This window comes from Cercospora kikuchii (assembly GCF_019650295.1).
Source record: "Cercospora kikuchii DNA, contig_00007, whole genome shotgun sequence".
In the NCBI taxonomy this organism is placed as follows: Eukaryota; Fungi; Ascomycota; class Dothideomycetes; order Mycosphaerellales; family Mycosphaerellaceae; genus Cercospora; species Cercospora kikuchii.
The window spans coordinates 2,887,457-2,907,375 of NW_025408588.1; the positions used below are offsets into that span (position 1 = coordinate 2,887,457).

At 56.5% G+C, this 19,919-nt stretch overlaps 6 protein-coding genes across 6 annotated transcripts; 2 read left to right on the forward strand and 4 right to left on the reverse strand.

Annotated features, from left to right (window-relative positions):
- Nucleotides 1-309: 309 nt before the first annotated feature.
- CKM354_001123500 (uncharacterized protein) lies at nucleotides 310-2,381 on the reverse strand (the record flags this gene model as incomplete). The annotated part of the gene is made up of 6 exons (XM_044806714.1): nucleotides 310-468; nucleotides 519-848; nucleotides 906-1,223; nucleotides 1,277-1,603; nucleotides 1,657-1,965; nucleotides 2,022-2,381. The coding sequence occupies 6 exons, from the start codon at nucleotides 2,379-2,381 to the stop codon at nucleotides 310-312; spliced, it is 1,803 nt and encodes a 600-aa protein (XP_044662649.1).
- A 338-nt stretch (nucleotides 2,382-2,719) lies between these two features.
- Nucleotides 2,720-3,451, reverse strand: CKM354_001123600 (uncharacterized protein; the record flags this gene model as incomplete). Its single annotated transcript, XM_044806715.1, has 1 exon — nucleotides 2,720-3,451. The coding sequence occupies one exon, from the start codon at nucleotides 3,449-3,451 to the stop codon at nucleotides 2,720-2,722; it is 732 nt and encodes a 243-aa protein (XP_044662650.1).
- A 618-nt stretch (nucleotides 3,452-4,069) lies between these two features.
- Nucleotides 4,070-4,489, reverse strand: CKM354_001123700 (uncharacterized protein; the record flags this gene model as incomplete). Its single annotated transcript, XM_044806716.1, has 1 exon — nucleotides 4,070-4,489. One exon carries the CDS (start codon nucleotides 4,487-4,489, stop codon nucleotides 4,070-4,072), a length of 420 nt encoding a protein of 139 aa, XP_044662651.1.
- A 228-nt stretch (nucleotides 4,490-4,717) lies between these two features.
- Nucleotides 4,718-6,460, reverse strand: CKM354_001123800 (Elongator subunit ELP3; the record flags this gene model as incomplete). Its single annotated transcript, XM_044806717.1, has 1 exon — nucleotides 4,718-6,460. The coding sequence occupies one exon, from the start codon at nucleotides 6,458-6,460 to the stop codon at nucleotides 4,718-4,720; it is 1,743 nt and encodes a 580-aa protein (XP_044662652.1).
- Nucleotides 6,461-6,706: 246 nt separating this feature from the next.
- On the forward strand, nucleotides 6,707-7,941 carry CKM354_001123900 (succinate--CoA ligase (GDP-forming) subunit alpha; the record flags this gene model as incomplete). Its single annotated transcript, XM_044806718.1, has 2 exons — nucleotides 6,707-7,240; nucleotides 7,426-7,941. 2 exons carry the CDS (start codon nucleotides 6,707-6,709, stop codon nucleotides 7,939-7,941), a joined length of 1,050 nt encoding a protein of 349 aa, XP_044662653.1.
- Nucleotides 7,942-13,413: 5,472 nt separating this feature from the next.
- On the forward strand, nucleotides 13,414-18,120 carry CKM354_001124000 (uncharacterized protein; the record flags this gene model as incomplete). The annotated part of the gene is made up of 1 exon (XM_044806719.1): nucleotides 13,414-18,120. The coding sequence occupies one exon, from the start codon at nucleotides 13,414-13,416 to the stop codon at nucleotides 18,118-18,120; it is 4,707 nt and encodes a 1,568-aa protein (XP_044662654.1).
- Nucleotides 18,121-19,919: the final 1,799 nt, after the last annotated feature.

Consider the following 19,919-nt stretch of genomic DNA (forward strand, 5'->3'; position numbering starts at 1 on the left):
AGGATGAGTGGTGAGATGGAGTGGCGGAGAAATGTGATGGGCGGTGGCGGGGAGAGGAGTGTTGTCATTTGTTGGTGTCTCATTTGTATCATGATCTCGAGAAGCAAGCTGAGTGAGGATTGAAGCTTGGTATGAGATTCTGCAATGGTCCCAAATCCTCGCGCTCGAGTGTAGCTCAGCCACACTACTTTTACAGCTTTGTATCTATGAGGTGTCCGGAAAGGAAGAAGAAAAACATCCTGGTACTTCTAATCCCTTCTGCACTCCTCATGTATGTAGCTCCTGTCCGCGGCGAGCATTGATCGCCCTCTAAGCACAAGTCACAGCAACTCGAGTCACTGCATCGTTACCATGAAGAAAGTAGCCTGGGTTGCCTGGGTTCGTGGAGTTGAAAGTGTAGCCGAGCTGGCCACTGCCGCGGTTGATGTACCAGATTGGCTGGCAGTTGATCTTGTCAACATCGACCGACTAGATGGAATGTCAGCACAAGCAGTTCCCCTACTTTCGATCACACTTACCGCATCGGCGCCCTTGATCTCAACACTCGTAATATTCTTTCCGCGAAGATCTGCTGCTTGTCCGACATGAATCGAAGCAGTGCTGTTCTTGCCTTTGGAATCATGCGCCGTAATGTCGAGGGTAGGAGTGGCATCGCGAGGCTTCATTGATGAGACGTCGCAGAATACTTCAACTCGAGTGACCTTTGGGCGGTCTTTGGTCATAATGGCATAGCCGGCCTTGGTGTCACTCAGAAATGCAGCGCGGTCCTTCTTCAACGGAGATCCGGCTTGGCTTGCGCCAGTGTCGAAGAACCAGACCGGGAGACAGACGACTTTGCTAGACTGGATCTGTGCACGACATCAGTATGGCTTGAGACTGAGAACGGAATCGAGATTTGAACTTACGCCGTGCCCTGTGCCGAGTTCGAGCGTGATTATGTCCTTGCCAGTTGCGTTGACGCCCGCACCGACACCCACTGGCGCAGTGACGGAGCCGGACTTGCCATCGCTCTCTCGAAACACGATATCCACTGAGGGCTTTGAGTCGTCGGCGCGAGCAAGAAGTTGTGGTGAGCGGCTGCATTTGATGGAGACTTTGAGACAGTGGCCATTGCCGAAAGTCTGGGCAGGAGAGCCAGGCTCGGACGGCGTAATAGTAGGGCCCACGATGGGGCCGGTGTCGTTGAAGTACCAAGTTGGCTGGCAGGTTACACCATCGGAGTCCTACGAAGAGCATTAGTACAGTGCGGGTGGAAACCGGGCGAGAGTTGCCATACCGGATCTGTGGAATCGATCTGGACGCTGTCAAGTGTATCCTTGAAAGCGAAAGCATTGTACTCCCGAACTTGGCCAAGAACACTCCAGTCGACCCTCTTGATATCGTGACCACCGAAGACATTGATCGTGATATACCCATCCTTGTCTTCGCGAGTGCTAAGCGATGGGGAGGAGCTGCAGCGGAGACCGACAGTGTCGACTCTACCGTTGCCGAACACTCTATCAGGAGTACCAGCTCCATTTCCAGCGAAGTCGAGACCAACGATTGGTCCACTGTCGGTGAAGTGCCAGGTGGGTTGGCAGTGGATGTTGAGCAGATTGAGGCCCTGGGTAAGCATCGTCAGCGAAGGCAGAAGGCAACGCAGTCACGGCAACATACCTGAGACCAGCCACCGATGGAAACTTCCGCAATGTCTCTGCTAGAGAACTCTTTGTACTCGTCGAGGATCAGAGGGCCAGATTTGATGGTTCCGTCGACATTGGTAACCTTGATCAAGAGCGATGAGGCTTCGTCGTCACGAGCAGAGAGTGGCACTGGCGAGCAGCTGCAAGTCAGTCCGACGGAGTTGACTTGGCCATTGCCAAAGGTGGAACGAGGATAGCCAGGTTCAGAAGATGTGAAGCTTAGTCCAACGATAGGACCACTGTAAGAGAAGTACCAGGTTGGTTGGCAGGTTAGAAATCCGTCCTGACGAGCGATGTTAGTGAGTAGTGAATGCAGGGAAAAGTGGACGTCAAACGTACAGTGCAGCTGGCGGAAGAAGTGAGGTCGATGCGGTCAATGTCTTTGCCCTCGACTTGCACATACTCTCCGAGGGTCACAGAGTGGGTGCTTTCAGTGCCGTCAGAGTTGTGGACTCGAACCGAAACTGCTTTGGAGTCGCCCGTGGCGGCTGGTGCGGCCAAAGCGGCGCCGATGGCCGGGATGGCAGCAAGCAGAGAGACCTTCATGCTAGGCGTTCGTGAAGCAGCTGGTAGTTGAGTGTCTTTGTTGTAGTCGAGCTTAGGCTGGAGGTGGCTGTCGTGTTGTTGGTGTTGATTGTTGGGGAGTGGGTAGGTGCTGCCCTTTTTTGTGCTCAATACTGCGGCCCAATGCGAGCACATGTGAGCAGATGTTGGTCTATCTGCTGAATATACCTGTGACGCAGCTGAGGTGAATGTGTGGAGTTGTTGCCTCAGACACCAAGTGAAGACAGGCAGGGGCGGAAGGTCCGGTCAATTTGTACTCACTTGTGAAGCGCTTGCCTCCTTCCTTTTGTCGCCACATAAAGACATACGAGTACGAGGAGAGTGCACTGCTTCAGATGATTTCATCATATGGAATGATTCAAGTGCAAATTTCAAGCTTCGACTTTCTTCGCGCGTTCGCGACAGCACTAATGCTGCAACGAAGTACTCGGTCGGGATATTGGGAAGCGGACAACCGTTGTTCATTATATGAGCTACACTATCCAGAACTTTTCATGCTTCGCATCTGAGTCATTGAGCTCGTTTAGAGCGTCCGATGCTTCTCGTGAAACACAACTCACCAACCCTACTAATCGTACTGCACGAGCGGTATCGGTGTCGAGCGGTCCATCGAGGAGAAAGACATCGTGGCCAGGGTCATCGACAGCCCGCAAGACTATGAAGAATACTCTCTGTGGATAGCGATGTTTTTTGTACGTATGCTGACAAATATGATCTCCTTGCTTCAGCAGAGTCTCTGCTGCACGGGAAGTTCCCTTCGCACTCCGGTATGGCTTGAAATTGCGCACGTGCAGAGAGTAGGAATAGCCATCGTTGTGCGTAGTATCTGAAGTGAGCACACGCCCGAAACAGAGAAGTCTAATGCTGAGGCGTTTCGCAGAATCATTGAAGGAGACAAAGTCGCGGTCATTGGCCTCCTTTTCTTGTTGCCGTGGCATAACTGAGAAAAGGCGGCTACAAAACAAAGGTGGTGGCTTGCACAACATTTCGTCGGCTTCAGATTGTGGCTTGTGTGATTCCTTCCTCCAGTCCAGGATCCAAGAAGGAAGATCAGGATCTCGCGGGACACCCATGACATGCTGACTGGCAGCGACAAGAAGCATGTCATCTGTGTAGATGATCTTTGCGAGATTGTGATAAACTTGCGCACAGTCGATTGTGTAGTCCACCGCAACCATGGTCTTGGTTTCATTGGAAAGACTCATTGTGGCGTAGATACGATCTCTTTCGTCGGAGCAGGTGAGATGCTGAAGCTCATACAACACTTCGCTGAATTTGGTGCAGGATATGCGCAGCTTTTCTGCTTGATTGGGCTCGGAATCCCTCGACAGATCAGGCAATGGCGTAGAGCGTCTCCTCGCTGTACGGGTGTCGTCTATGCTTCGCACAAGCTGAAGGCATTGCAACACGCTCGATGAGGGACTGTGGTATCGCAACGCAGTTGACGATCGATAGCTGTACCTTGATATGCCAGACCAGGAAGTTCCTGCACCAAGCGCCAGACGCATCCCATCTAGCAGAGTCGCAATTTCTATTTCGGCAGAGCCGCAGATGAACTTGATTTTGCCCGCGTGTACTAGCTCCTGCACAATCCATAGCCGAGTGAAGTATCTTCTGCCCGCAAACACTTCCCACAAAGCATCGTTATTTCGCGTGAACACGCCACATCGCGGATGATGTGGACCACACAATGTTTCGGTCTCGCCGTACTCAAGTACCTAACAAAGCTCAAAAATGTGCTTCCCATCCTGCATGGATGAATCTTCACCAATCCATGCCACTACTTTGTGTGCAGAGGAGTAGATCTCAGCCATGTGCTGTACTTATTGTGCCTGCTCTTCGGAATCCTGCTGGTCTATGCATATGGCGTCGATCCACACAATGTGAAACCACTTGTATTGGAAGCGCAGGCGCCTCAAAGCCCGACCCAAGTTGCCAGTGATGGGGACGTTGACTCCATTTTGCACTTCGATGAAATCATCCTCGAGGACTTGATCATCGAATGGTGCCTGCCAGGTATAGGAGAGGGCGTCGAATTTACCATGCCACTCGGTCAGTAGACTTGCCTCGAATTCGCCAAAAAGCGGGTCGTCCAGATTCCAGGCTGGCTCCAGATAGAGGACTCGAATGCGTAAAGGCGTTTGCTCTCCGTCCACGACCGAGCGCTTGAGGGCTGAAAATCGCTTGTAGATGCGAGCAGAGTCCCACGCTTTGGCAGCATGTCGGCGTCGTCTTCTCGGCATGAGCTAGGCCCACTCCCGAAATTTTCAGTTTTGGAACTCTAGACTACGTGTGCGTGAGCGAAGCAAGTGATCAGTCTGCAAGAATGAGAAGGAGCTGGGCTGTTCTAAGCCACTGCCAAGGCAGGGCTGGCAGCGGAAGCGCTTCAGACCAAAGGATGTGCTGTGTGCTGTGCGCCTGAAACGAGCTTGGGCCTCGTTTCATTAGGAACGTCGCATCCTTGTCCGGCCTCACTCTGCATCACTACCATCATCCTCCTCCAACCACTTGCTCATGTATGGGCCATCCAACCAGTACCCGAGCCTTCTGTAATACCCTCGCACACCAACACCAGAGATGATGGCAATCTTCTTGCTCCCATGCTCATCCCTGGCAATGCGCTCGGCCTCCTGCATGAGGAGCGTTCCATAACCTTGATGCTGCGACTTTCCCTTCACTCTCTCGTGAATTGGCACAGCAGAGCCGTAGACGTGCAGTTCCCGGACCAGACTCGACTGCTGCCCGGTCAACTCTTCTCGGAAGGTGTACTTTTCTGTGCACTTTCGCAACCGCAGCAGAGCGATCAAGATGTCTTGCTTCGGGTCTTCGTATGCCAGGAATGTTTCCCAACCGCCGTTCGCAACATAGTCTCTTCGCACGAGCTCGACCTGATTTGGACGAATCTTGTGCTTGACCTCGTTGATTCCCACCTCTCGCGTTCGTACATCCCGACATGTGGTCCCAAAGTCCTTCATTCGTGCCAGCGCCAATTCGCGAAGGTTGCCGTTCTCCACTCCCGACGTCACCAGTGGCATTGGAATGTCTCGTTGCACACGGTAGATTCTCGTCCACGGTGGAATGAGAGCCAGTATTCGCGCCATGATATCGATCAGCACGTTCGGCGTGTAGTTCTTGTACCGACCTGTCCGCCACAGCTCGTACAAACCTGTGCCGCGAATCACAAGTGTAGGATAGATCTTCAGCCCATCTGTTCGAAAGGCTGGATTGGAAAAGTATTCTTGAAATTGAAAGAGATCGCGTTCGAGACCTACGTTGGGCAAGTCGGGCATCATGTGCGAGACAACTTTGAAGCCGGCGTCTTTGGATTGGCAAAACGTCTCGCAGACCGCCTTGACGGTGTGTCCTCGATTTGTGTCTCTTGCCACGTCTTCATACAAGCTTTGTACGCCGACTTCCAGTCTCGTGCAGCCGTAGCGAAGCATGTCGGAGAGGTGCGGTGGCAGACAGTAATCCGGCCGGGTCTCAATGGTGATACCTACGCACTTTGTTGTACTCTGCTCTCCTGCCAGTACTGCCTCATCCACTTGCGACGTGGAGTAGCCAGACAGAGCATTGTGTAGCTGCGAGATGAAGGTCTCGCGGTACTTGGGCGACAGCGACATGAACGTGCCACCCATGATGATGTACTCCACCTTGTCTACGCTGTGTCCAAGATTTCGTATCTGATCTACCCGCCCCCTGGCCTGTTCAAAGGGATCGTATCGTGCTCTTATCGCGCGCATACTCGTTGGCTCGTAGCCGGTGTATGACTGTGTGCTGTACTCGAAATCGGAGTCTGGTCCACCAGGGCAATACACGCAGATGTTGCCGGTGTATGCGATGTGTGGACATCGGTGTGGTTTGCACATGACGGCGACCACAGCAATACCTGAAGCACTACGGATCGGCTTGGCTATGAGTTTGGGAAGGATGTACTTTTTGTACTGCTCGGGCACGGCGGCGATGATGTCTGTGAGAGGCGGCTGTCGTGACAGATAGTGCTTCTTGGAGAATGACCCCCGCAGCGTGTTCAGGTTGAGGTCCTTCTTCTTCGCATTGGGCTCTTGTGACCGAATCCAGTCTTCGACCAAGTAATTGGCAATGTCGGCGCATGCTCGCACGTATCGCTCGTTCTCGGGTGGCAGTTTGGCTTTGATCGCGGCGGGCAATCGTTTGTGCCGCACGTCAGTCTGCGTTTCCGTCATGGTGGCCATCTTCAATGTCGTGTTGACGGAGGTGACATGCCGAGAATAATTGATGGAGTCGCCTGGCTTCGCGTCAAATGTGCAACTAGCGCGGTCTTGGCGGCAGGAGCCGTCGGGTAGAGACGGAGGTGAAAGGCTATTGGAGCTCTGAGCTTCAGCAAAACAACAGACAGCACCACCACCGCCAACCCTCCACTCCTCCTCCTCCTGTTCCCACGCTGCGCAGAGCTGCGACGGCGCGAAACCACCTCCACCATGCAGTCCATTCGCCAGCCCCTCACGCGCGCCCTGCGAAACGCCCCGGCCGGCCTGACCAAATCCGTTGCGCCTGCCAGCTACGCTACCATCTCCGCGCAAGATGCTCCTGGCCAGCCCTCGGGCTATGCAAAGACCGGCCTGAACCTGCGCATCACCAAGGACACCAAGGTGCTGTTTCAGGGCTTCACCGGCAAGCAGGGAACCTTCCACGCCCAGCAAGCGATCGAGTATGGCACAAATGTGGTCGGAGGGACAAACCCGAAGAAGGCTGGCAGCACACATCTCGACCGCCCTGTGTTCGCGACAGTGGAAGATGCACGGAAACAGACGGGCGCTGACGCCAGTGTCATCTTCGTCCCACCTCCGCTTGCTGCTGCTGGTATCGAGGAGGCACTCAAGGCGGAAATCCCGCTCGCCGTGTGTATCACCGAGGGTATCCCACAGCACGACATGGTCCGAATTACAGATATGTTGAAGACTCAGGACAAGACGAGGCTTGTCGGTCCCAACTGCCCTGGTATCATTGCTCCGGTGAGTCGATTTCTTACAGCATCTCTTCACTTCCCTGATGAGCCATTTTACATACAAAACATATGATAGGAAGAGTCTGACCTGCCTTTGCGCGGGATTGATTATGTTATACGGATCTGATACTGCTTGCACCTCTTCTCACTCTGCATCCGGTCGCCTGTCTCTCAAGTGCTAACGCAAAGTAGGGTCAATGCAAAATGGGCATCATGCCCGGATTCATCCACAAGCGTGGCCGCATCGGTATCGTCTCTCGTTCTGGAACCCTCACCTACGAAGCCGTCAACCAAACCACGCAAGCTGGCCTCGGACAATCGCTCGTCATCGGTATCGGCGGTGACCCATTCTCCGGCACCAACTTCATCGACTGCCTGCGCGTCTTCCTCGCCGACGAGGACACTGACGGTATCATCATGATTGGTGAGATTGGTGGTAGCGCGGAAGAGGATGCGGCAGAGTTCTTGAAGGAGTACAACATTGGCGGAAAGGATGGCCGAGGCAAGCCGGTCGTGTCGTTCATCGCTGGTATCTCTGCTCCTCCTGGGAGACGTATGGGACACGCAGGTGCGATTGTTTCTGGCGGCAAGGGAGGTGCGGACAGCAAGATTTCTGCGCTGGAGGGTGCCGGTGTGACTGTGGAGAAGAGCCCGGCGAGCTTGGGCAAGACATTGAGGGATCAGTTCATTCAGAGGGATCTCTTGTAGGGGCTGAGATGGAGATGTAAGACGTGGAGCATCGGAGTGGGAGGATATACCTCGTTTCCTACTGGTTCGGTTTGACCGTCGTCACGGCCGGCGAAGGCGCTCTTGTATAGCTTTTCCTGTTGTGCGTGTCTGTATCTGTCTATGTAGAAGCATATGTTGCATGGCATTTGTTGTTGCAGTACTGTTTGGTGAAGCAGGACGAGTTTGGTCGTCGCGTCGCATCGTCGCAATTTGGTCTCGTCGCCTCGCTACGTGTCGTCGCGTCGCTGTATCGCTCTATTCGTCGCGATGCTATATCGCTTTAACCTACCTCTGCCTCTGCCTCTGCCTCTACCTCTGCCTCTGCCTCTACCTCTATCTCTATCTCTATAGCTACTATCGCTATATTTAAAGTCCGATTAGCGAGCTCTACCTATTATTTTCAACTGAACTCGACTCGAGTTCATTTATACCCGAACCCGAATAGGCTAGGGTCTAAACCCGCAAAGAGTCGAGTTTATTTAGTCGAGTTTATTTAGTTCCCGACGAGTAGTCGGGTTATAGTTAAGATATATAAGAGAGCGTATCGCGCTAACTAAACCGAAGAGGTTTCTAGTACGAAAAGTTATAGTTTATATATCGTCGCTATCTGTCACGGGCGGAGGCTAGCAGGAAGGTAGGTATGGTTGACACAGGTACAGTTGCTACGGACAGGGCTCAGGTGCTCTGCGCTACCATATGGGTAGCCCGAATTGACAGGACGTAGCTCGAAGAGAGGAAGGGAGAGCTTTCTCTCTTCGAGCGTACAAGTGTGCAGGCGCTCCCGTGCTTCCCGCGCACGTGAGCCGGGGCCGGCGTTACTAACTTCCGCCGACTTCCAGGCAGTCTTATGTCTACGGGCCCAGCCCGTGACAATTAGTAGAGTTTTGTTACGTCCTGCCGGTCCGCTGGCAGCCTAACCCTAATCTGATATGGGGTTGGCCTAGGAAGTGTCGATCCTCGCAATGTCCTCGTGGTATATCAGAGAAGGTCCTGAAAGGTTTATAACATAACCCTTAGAGAGTTGTATTGAGTTGAGCACGAAGCTCCTTATCCTACGGTAAAGAGCGTCGTCTATATAGCACCTAGTCTCCTGCACGCTCACCTTGATCACTGTGACCACCGTGATCAGTGATGTTAGGTTTTAATCAACGGGAGCTGATGACCTAAGATCTCACTAAGCAGAAGCTTAAGCTCGATCGGGATTTGAGCTTGTCGGGTAGTCTAGAGGGAGGCAACGAAGTAGGAAGGTTCACTTGATTCCAATCAGTGAGATAGAACAGTGAGTTGTACGCGATGACTATCTAGAGAGGCGATACTCATCGCTGCTAAATACAAAGGAGATGTTCCCTTAGGACAGAGCATCGCTCTGTCCTGCCTCTGTCTCAAGAGAGAGACCCTCTGCAGAGGCATCCTCCTCTGTTTCTGGTGGTTCTCACCAAACAGAGTAGGTCACGTGGGTGGGTGTCTTGGTCCCAGGCGCTGTCTCCACCAGGGTCATCCCGGGTGTGATTGGTCCGTGGTGTTCCTGCGGAACCAGACCGTAACAAGTGATCGCTGATCGCTCTGCTGCTCAGTGATCACTCACGTGATCCTCAAACTGATCGCAGCCACTCTGCCTGATCAGTTCTTGGCTGTGTCGTCCAATCAAACCGTAACAAGTTTATAGTTCTATTTATCGAGTTATATAGTTAGTTTCCTACCCAGTATCCCGTGGTCTCGGATGCCCATTCGATCATTTGCGGCTCTGCTTCTCCCATACAAAAATTCCCCAGGGTCTCCCATCCGATCATTTGATTTTGACCCTAAATCTCGGATGGTGAGATGGCCCTCGAACACGCTGATTTCGGGACATGTAGAAGAGTCGCGCAATCGCTACCCAGCATGCCGGGGTCTCGGATGCCCATTCGATCATTTGCGGCTCTGCTGCTCCCATACAAAAATTCCCCAGGGTCTCCCATCCGATCATTTGATTTCGACCCCAAATCTCGGATGGTGAGATGGCCCTCGAACACGCTGATTTCGGGACATGTAGAAGAGTCGCGCAATCGCTGAGGACCATTGAAAGAAAATCCGCAGCCGCTACCCAGTATCCCGTGGTCTCGGATGCCCATTCGATCATTTGCGGCTCTGCTTCTCCCATACAAAAATTCCCCAGGGTCTCCCATCCGATCATTTGATTTTGACCCTAAATCTCGGATGGTGAGATGGCCCTCGAACACGCTGATTTCGGGACATGTAGAAGAGTCGCGCAATCGCTGAGGACCATTGAAAGAAAATCCGCAGCCGCTGGCGCCGTTCGCGAGATATCGTCGCCGGAAGAAAGCCATGGGACCGAGTAAAGTTCCGCCAAGGCCAGCGAACCGCGACCGCCGCAGGCGCCGCAGGGGCGGCAGATGCGTACGCAGCACACATCGCATATGCAGCAGCACGTCGAAGCGGTCGTCGCCATCGCGCGAACAGACCCCATAGATCCCCCGACACGTCGGCGGCGGTAGAGAGTGTGCGAGAAGTTGTCGAGAGGTCGCACATGCACGTCAAGAGTCGCGTCGTCGAGTTTCAGGGCCACGCGCCCGGGCGCCGAGGAGTGTAAGACACCGCACAGTCCAAAATTCCACCCGGCCACCATAGAGATAATCGATTCACGTAAAGTTTCAGGGAGGCAGGTCGGAGGATATAGATGCCCGTCCGCAAGTTTGGAGTGCAGTCCGCAGGGCGTTCGGGAGATATCGTCGTCGCCAGTCGCGGCATTTCCGCACGTCGAGCATCGCGTGTCCCGAAACATCCCACCCGCCAGAGGACGTGTACGTTCGCGCAAAGATCCGGGGAGGGAGGGCGGATAATATAGACGTCCATCCGCAAGTTTGGAGCCCATTAGCAGCGCCGGTAGAGAGATGTCGACGTCGCCAGGTCCGCCATTCCCGAGACCACCGACCGACCACGGATTACAAAAATTCATACCGTCCGCCAGAGGACGCCAAAATTCGAGCGGCGTTGCACAAAATTGCATTAGATAGCAAAGTCGCCCGTCCGGAAGTTTGACGCCCATCCGCAGCGCCGTTTCCAAGATGTCGACGTCGCGCGTTCCGCCCCCAGCCGTACGCAAAAGACCACGAATTGCAAAAATTATGCAACCCGCCACAGGATGCCACAATTCGAGCAATGTTGTGCAAAATTATATTCGATCGTAAGGTCGCCCGTCCCCAAGTTTGGAGTTGATTCGCATTGCCATTTGTGAGATATCGTCGTCGCCAGTAGCGCCCGTTGTCGTATGCAATACACCACGAATTGCAAAAATTATGCCACCCGCAAGGGGACGCGAAAATTCGAGCAGCGTCGCACAAAATTACATTCGATAGCAAGGTCGCCCGTCCGCGAGTTTAGGGTCCATTGCACAGGTAGTTCGGGACATGTCGATGTCGCCAGTCGTACCGTTTTCGCATACACACCGCGTGTTTACCATCCGCCAGGGGGTGTTCCATATAAAGTCGCGCAAAAGTTCCGGCAGGTAGATAAAAAGATATAGAAACCCGTCCGCAGATTTAGAGCGCATTCGCAGTACATTTCGAGAGGTATCGATGTCGTTAGTTGCGCCCATTGCCGTACGCACGAGACCACAGATTGCAAAAATTACGCCAGCCGGCAGAGGGCACCAAAATTCGCGCGACGTTGCACAAAATTACATGAGATAGGAATATCGCCCGTCCCCAAGTTCGAAGTCCATTCGCATTGCCGTTCGAGAGATATTATCGTTGCCAGTGGCGCCAGTTTAGCACGTAGAAGGCCGCGGGTTGCGAAAACAATACCACACGCATACGGATAGTAAAGATCGCGCGACGTTGCACGATATTCCATTTAAGATTAACGTCGCCCGTCCCCAATTTTCGGGTCCATTCGCAGCCCCGTTCGAGAGGCATCGACGTCGTCCGTGGCGCCCATAGCACAACGCAAGAGTCCGCGGATTACAAAAATTATGCCATCCGCCGCAGGGCGCCACAATTCCAGCGACGTTGCACAAAATTACGTTCGATAGTCAGGTCACCCGTCCGCGAGTTTAAAGGCCATTCGTCGTGTCAGTCGAGAGAAATCGTCGTCGCCAGTCCCATTAGGGTTAGGGTAGCCCCGACGAAGCATTCGACCACGAGTATATTGGCGTCCCGGAGGGCAAGGTAGAGTTGTATCGGACGCATCCACCAGTTCCAGAGCGTCCGCGTCCAGCGAGAAGCGTTCCGGACAAGGAGCGAGCGTAGTACGTGTCGGACACGCGAGGCCAATACGGCGGGGGGGAGAAAGGAAATTTGTGATGCGCATTTACAACGTCAAAAATCGACCGTGTTTCCACGACGCATCCGATTGTCCCCAAATATTGCATAGGTTTTGCGGATCGACCATGGCCCGCCCGTCCACGAGTTGGGAGTCCATTCGGAGGGCCGTTCGAGCGGTATCGACGTCGTCAGTAGTGCCCGTAGTAATACGCAAGAGACCACGGATTGCAAAAGTTTTAGCACCAGGCAGAGGCCACCGAAATTCGAGCGACGTCGCACAAAATTACATTGGACAGTACAGTCGCCCGTCCCCAGGTTTTGTGTCCATTCGCGTTGCCGTTGGAGATGTATCGACGTCGCCAGTTCCGCCCGCAGCCGTACGCGAGAGACCACGGATTGCAAAAATTATGCCACCCGCCAGAGGACGCGAAAATTCGAGTTACCGTCCACAAAATTACATTCGATGGCCAAGTTAGTTATCCCCAAGTGTGAGGTCCATTGGCAGTGTCGTTCGGGAGGTATCGTCGTTGCCAGTAGCGCCATTGTTATACGTAGGAGACCACGAATAGCAAAAATTATTCCGCCCGCCAGAGGACGCCAAAATTCGAGCAACGTTGCACAAAATTCCATCGAATAGTAAAGTCGCCCGTCCGTGAGTTTAAAGCCGGTTCGACGTGCCATTCGAGAGGAATCGTCGTCGCCAGGTCCATTAGGGTTAGGGTACCCCGACGAAGCATTCGATCACGAGCATATCGGTGTCCCGGAGGGCAAGGTATCACCGTATCGTATAGGGTTGCACAATCCCGAGCATTAGCGACCACGTCGAAGCGTTTTCCATAAGTAGCGAGCGTGTTGCGTATTCGTCGTAGCAGTTAATGCCGAGGACGGATCGCAAGAGTATTCATATAACGTATTGATTTGCCCCAAAATCGGCCATGTTTCCACCATGGGCCCGATTGCCCCCAAATTTCGCACACATTTTACAGACCGACCATCGATGCCGCGCGCCCAGTTTCGCGAATTGAAGAGCCCCGCGTCGAGCAGAGGAAATTGTTCCATCGTCCACATATACGATTAAAGTTGAGCCGCATACGAATCGGGAGACCGGGTCAGGGGAGAGTTTGACATCACGTCGCGGCGGGGGCGAACGTGTTGATTCCCATCCATGAATGGGAAGAAGCGCGATCGGATGGAGACATTCATCGAGGTGTTTGCCCATTTGCCCGAGTACGGCGTCGTGATATGTAAGCCATGCGGATTCGCGATTATTCCCCACGAGTTTGCAGGCCATTTACGGCGTGCGCATCGCCAATGGGATCGCGAGATGCAACAGCGCGTCCACGAGGTGTTCGCCGGTTTGTCCGACGTTGCCCAGGCACCAGAAGAAGTCACATATCCCGAAGCAGGCGCGCGCCCCATCGAATGGTTGCCCGTATACACCGATGGATTCCGGTGTCGAGGCGTCGATGCCGCGGGACAGCCATGTCCGTATATGTGTCGCGGAGCAAAGACCGCCCACATCGCAGCACATTGCCGCCAGGCGCATGCATGGTCGTCGAACCAGGCGCGAGGTCGGTCGCGGAACGGGCGAGGTGGCCCCCCCACGGACCGCATATGGGAGGAGGGCCAGCATTGCCAGCGATTTTTCAAGTTTCGAGGATGGCAGCGGTATTTCGTCGTGTCCCATGCCGTCGAGGCCCCCGCCAGCGATGCGATGCGCGCGTTGTTGGGCCAGATCCAAGAGCGGCGGGAAGAGTTGCGAAAGGAGAGCACCATCCCCGCCGAGAATGCGCGGAGCGTCGCCGACCCGTGGTTAGATTTTACCGGGTGGTCGGCCCATTTGGCAGGATTCACGTCCGAGGAGTTGTTGGCGACCATCCGGCCCGCCGAGGGCGAAGAGGGAGACGAGGATGAGCCCGTCCCCCCGGCCGAGGAGGACGGCGAGATGGTCGGGTTGGCGGAGGCATGCCACGCCACGCGACGGTTGATCCGACAGGCGTTCCGCGTGTGTCGTCCGGCCGTAGTCGGACGCGCCGCGTTGGAGCACATCAATCGCCGCGAGTGCGGCGCGGACGACAACGAGCGGCCGTTTTACGCCGAGCAGCAGGTGAAGACGATTCGCAAGTATAGCGGGCATTGGGTCCAGATATTGCGGTACATTTGGCGCACGCACGCCCGCGACCGGCGTCCCCCGTACGTGTTGTTGGAGGGCCAGCACCAGGCGTTGGCCCGCGTCCAGAGCGGCGCCGTGGCCGTCATCGAGTCCGAGGGCGACGCGCAGAAGGCCCGGGCGAAGCGGCAGTTGGTGCGCCGCAGTTTGCAGTTTTGGTTGTCCATGTTCGACCACCCGTTGAAGGACAGCGAGTTCCAGAGCGCCATCGTCAGCGGGTTGGCCGTGTTGGGGTTGAACAGCGAGAAGGGGGGGTGGGTGCCCGCCATCAATTACACCCCCATTTTGTCCGGAATCATCGCGCCGTTGCGGGCGATGGTCGTGTACCACGCCCACGGGCAGCGCGTCAGCGCCATTCGCGCGCGCACCGCGGGCGGGAGCAGCGTCGTGGCCGCGCAGATGGCCGCGCCGGCCGTGTTGGAGGGCGTGCAGCCGTACGCGCAGCGATGCATGACGTTGACGCAATACGGAGGCCGCCCCACGCCGTTGGACCGGATATTCCACCAGAAGACGTACGGGATGAAGATCCGGTACACCACCAAGGCGCCCGGGCAGGTGTTGTGGGAGGGAGCGCGCATCACGGTCGGCAAGGCGCGATTCACCATCGACATGGTCCGCGCCGTCGTGCACGGGTTGAACGAGAGCGTGCGGCGGCGTTTGGTGCACCAGTTGATGTGGTTCCCGGCGGACGGAGTCGTCCGCGCGCGCGATTGGAGGCCCGTCCAGATGCCGGACGTCGATGTGGCATCATTGTACGACGACGCGAGCGAGATGAGCCCCCGGTGGTGTTTTATCGACGACCACCGCAACACGTGGTCGGTCCCCGGGGAGCGGTGGATGTGGGAGCGATTGGCGGACGAGCACCCCGGGCAGTTGATCGAGAGCAGCGGCGGCGGGCGCGTCGTGTGGAAGCAGAGCGGCGTCGAGGCGTATTTCCGGCAGGTGCGGCAGTTCAAGGAGGAGTTGATGGCGTTGGTCCATTTTTCGGGCGGCGCGCCCGCGCGCGCGACCGAGTTGATCAGCATCCGGCACCGCAATGGGGAGCAGAGTCGCGGCCAGCGCGGAGTGTTCATCCAGGACGGGATGGTCGCGTTCGTCACCAATTATCACAAGGGATACAGCGCCAGCAAGCGGGTCAAGATCGTGCACCGGTACGTGCCCACGGAGGTGGGAGAGGTCGTCGTGTATTTTTTGTGGTTGATCGAGCCATTCGTCCAGCAGTTGCGCGAAGCGGTGCGGGACCAGTTCGAGCGTGGTGCGCATGTGTGGGAGCCCAAGCCCGAGGAGCAGTGGGCGGACGGCGAAGTCGACGACGAGGGCGAGGATAGAGTCGAGGAGGTGGTCCGCGGGGGCCCGGCCGAACAGAGCGACGACGAGGACGACGAGGACGACGAGGACGACGAGGACGACGAGTGGTTGGCGGATGTGCCCCCGTCCCAGGACGAGCGGGCGCCGTTGAACACCGACGGGTTTTGGGACACCGACCGCGTCCGGAGGGTCATGTATCGCGAGACCGAGAGCCGCATCGGCGTGCGGATCGGCGTCGCGGTGTGGAGGAACGCATATCCCGCCATCCAGCGCGAGTTGTGTCGCAATAGTAGCGTCCGGGACACGTTGGACCGGATTTACGACGGCAGTCCGCAGCGGTCGGCCATTGGCGCCGTGATCGAGCAGATGCGGAACGTGCAGGCGACCCAGTCCGGGCACAGCCCCGAGATGGAGGAGATGATATATGGGTTGTTGATGACCGAGTCGCCGTTCATCACCATGTCCGAGCGGGAGCAGTTCCGGCAGGTGAGCGTCAATTGGCACCGCATTTTACAGTTCCCGTCCGCGGAAGCGCAGCATCAGGGGGTCGCAGATGTCGGCGCGCGGATCCAGCAGGAGCAGGAGCAGGTCGACGCCGCACGCACGCGGCGGATCCGGAGCGTCGACGTCGCGGGCGAGTTGGCGAGGATGTACGGGCCCGACGCGGCGTTCCGTGGAGTGCAGCGGCCAGCGTTGGACGCCATCGTCGCGGGGACGCCGTACGTCGTCGCCGTCATGCGCACCGGCGGCGGGAAGAGCATGTTGTTCATGTTGCCCGCCGCCGGTTCCCCGCAATGGTTGACCGTCGTCGTGGTGCCCGTCGTGTCGTTGCGCCAGGATTTGCACGAGCGGTGCAGCGCCGCCGGAATCCGATGCAGCGAGTGGAACGGCGAGCGGCCCCCGTATGATAGTCAGATCGTGTTCGTGACGCCCGAGTCGGCCGTGTCGGTCGCGTTCGGCCAGTTTTTGGCGATGAAGCGTGCGAACGGGCAATTGGAACGCATCGTCATCGACGAGTGCCACACCGTTTTGGAGAGCACGGCGGATTGGAGGCCGAAGGTGTTGGAGTTGCGAGAGATGACCGGGTACGGGGTGCAGGTGTTGTTTTTGACCGCCACATTGCCGCCCAGCGAGGAAAGCATGTTTTTGCACGCGATCGGGGTCGAGGAGCAGGATGTGCGGATGATTCGCGACGTCACGGGTCGACCCAACATTGCGTATTCCGTCGTCCAGTATGCCCGCGAGGAGGAGGATGGGGCGGTGCGGGAGTTGGTCGAGCGGAAGAAGGAGCAGTACCCCGAGGGCCAGATCGTCGTGTATTGCAGGCGCGTCGAACAGGCGAAGCGTTTGGCCGGCGTGTTGGGGTGCAGCGTGTATCACCGCGGAGTAGGCGACGCCGCGGCGAAGAAGACGATTTTGCGACGATTGACCGGGGAGACGGAGCGCGTGTTCACCGCCACCAACGCATTGGGGTTGGGCGTCGACGCCCCCCGCATCCGCGTCGTGATTCACGTCGGCGTTCGCGAGCAGATCAAGCAGTACGCCCAGGAGAGCGGGCGTGCCGGGCGAGACGGGCGCCCCAGCGAGGCCATCATGTTGCAGGGCACGTCCGTCGACGAGCGGACCGGGCAGGAGAAGGAGGAGCAGGGGTGGGGCACCGACGCGGCCATGAAGGCGTTCATCCGCGGGGAGCAGTGTCGCCGGGTCCCGTTGGACCGACACATGGATGGTCGAGTGGATCGCAGTGCGTGCCAGGTCGACGAGGAACGATGCGACGTGTGTCGCGGGTTGCCGCGGGGTCGAAAGCGGCGCAGGATCGCCGTCCCCCGGCCCGAAGGGGAACGCGAGCATGTCGGAGACGTCGCCGTCGAGCAGCGCGAGACCGATCGTGAGCAAGAGGAGGAGCAGGGGCGGATCCGCAGGCGACGAGAAGTCGAGCGCGAAGCGCAGGCCCGCGCGTTCGCGTTCGTCGAGCAGCGCCAACGACATCGTCGGCAGATGGAGCACGTCAGCGTCGAGTCCATCGCGTCGACGTTGCAGCAGTGGACGGGGCGGTGCAGCATATGTTTTGTGCGTGGGGAAGCCGATGGGGGGCATTCGTGGCAGCAGTGCCCATGGGACATGCGAGATGCCGTCCAGCGGGCGTACGACATTGTTAGCAAGATTCGTTTCGATGCACACACCGGTTGTTTCGGATGTCACGTCCCCCAAGCGGTGTGCCACCAATGGCAGGACATCAGCCATGGCGGACGACGGCGGTTTCGACGCGTCCGCCAGCGGAGTTGTCAATTTCCGGGTGTAGTTCGACCCGCCGTCGCGGCGATGTTGGTTGTAGGAGGCGAACGGATGGTGTCGTGGATGGAAGAAGAGGCGCAGAAGGTGGGCATCGTCGCGGATGACGAGTCCGATGAAAGATAGTGTCCCAGGGCATCGAAATGTCGGGGTTGTTTCGATTGTTTTGGGAGTTTGGACAAGTGCACGGCACCGAGGGCGTCGGGGTAGGATCGGATTCGCATATGCATTATAGTATTAGTAAGGAGTGATGTTCCGTTCCAGCCGTGCGAAAGGGCATTGCGAGCAGACCGTAAGGATCGTTCGTCGGCAGTAGAGAGGCATTGTCCCGCCGTTAATCCACCGTGGTAGCATCCCACGATGTCGGGTCGCCGGCAGAGAAGAGGTCCATTTTGTTCGCATGTCCGTCCGATTTCGAGGGTGACCAGATCAGAATGGCCAAGTGAGGTGCGGTGGATGATTACGTCAGCGCGAAAGTGGTGGGCGTAGAGCATGGCGATGCGGCGGATTCCAAAATTCGTCGTCGTCGCCACAGTGCCCCAAAATTCGGGCAAAAATTCGGAGAGCACGAGGGCGGTCCATTTTCGATGTCGTGTGGGTTCGGAGGGCAGAGACGATGGCGTGGGTGTGATATCGTCGTTGCCGTCCGGGCAGTTTTGGTGGTTTTCGACATTCCGATCGAAAAGCGGGCCCGTAAATTGCACCACGACGGCAATCATGGTCCCCATTCGCGACGAGGGGGAAGAAGTAGCGTGAAATGGTTCCGGTTATCGTTCGGGCGCCGAATGTGTGTTTCGTCGTCGTCGCCAATGTTCGAATAGCAGAGTGGCCACAACACGATGTTTTTTGACGTCGGTTTCGCAAGATTTCATCCGTACGATTCGGACACGAGCCCGATTCCGCGGATTCCATGTCGCAGGATTATTGCCGTGCGTCGTAGCATCGCATCGCCGCGACATCAGGCGTTCCCGTCGCATGTCGTCGGCGGCAGATGGTCGTCGATCCGTTAGGGTTAGGGTTGGCAGAAGTTGGTGTTCGTGTAGGAAGGGAGAGGGTTCGTCGTTGTAGAGTATATCGGTGATCCCATATGCGCGGTGCGACATAGCGAGGAGAGAAGGCGGTTATTGGGTCATTCGTAGTCATAAGATGCCCGTCCCCGCGTGCAGGATAGATCGTCGCGGCACGGTAGGGTTGGTGCAGCAGGTCGATATACAGGAACGTATGTCGGAGGGCGAAGCCGGTCGCGATCGGACATGTTTCCATTTTCCGGCGATGGTACGACGATGGCGGAGTTTTCAGAGGGGCGGCCAGGAGCGTAGCAGCGCCGTAGACCAGTAGATTCCCCGTGGCCGTTGTCATCCGCCCGCCACGGTCGCACCACATCGGGCATGCGGGGCGAGGGGAATGCAGGGCGTCATCCGGATGTCGCACATGGCCGATATGGATTCCCATAGAGACATAGGCGATGCAGTGTCACGTCGGGGGCATGGAGTGGTGTTCGGAGAGGGAGGGTTCCCGTAGATATATAGATAGGTTCGATGTCGGTCCGTGTCGTTCGCGTCGTCGAGGCGGGGGGATGGATTTGGGAGCAGATGGCAGGGTGGTTGTAGCGGCGAGTTCGGCAGAGGCGAAGGGTTCGAGATTAGGGTTAGGTGGAGAGCAGGGTTATAGGATTCGTAATTCGTCGGGGTTCGGTTCGAGGCCGGGACAGTATAGATAGGAGTTAGGATGGATTTTATAGCGGGTGGAGGTACAGGGTTCGGGTGTGTTGGTGGAGGTACAGGGTTAGGGTGTGTTGAAGTTGTGGTTCGGAGTTGGAGGTTAGGGGATTTCGGAGGGATAGTCGGGCGGTTTTGGATCGGAGAGAGGCGGATTTCGGAGATGGAAGGGAAGGCGGATTTGGAGTATAGGAAGGAAAACAGAGA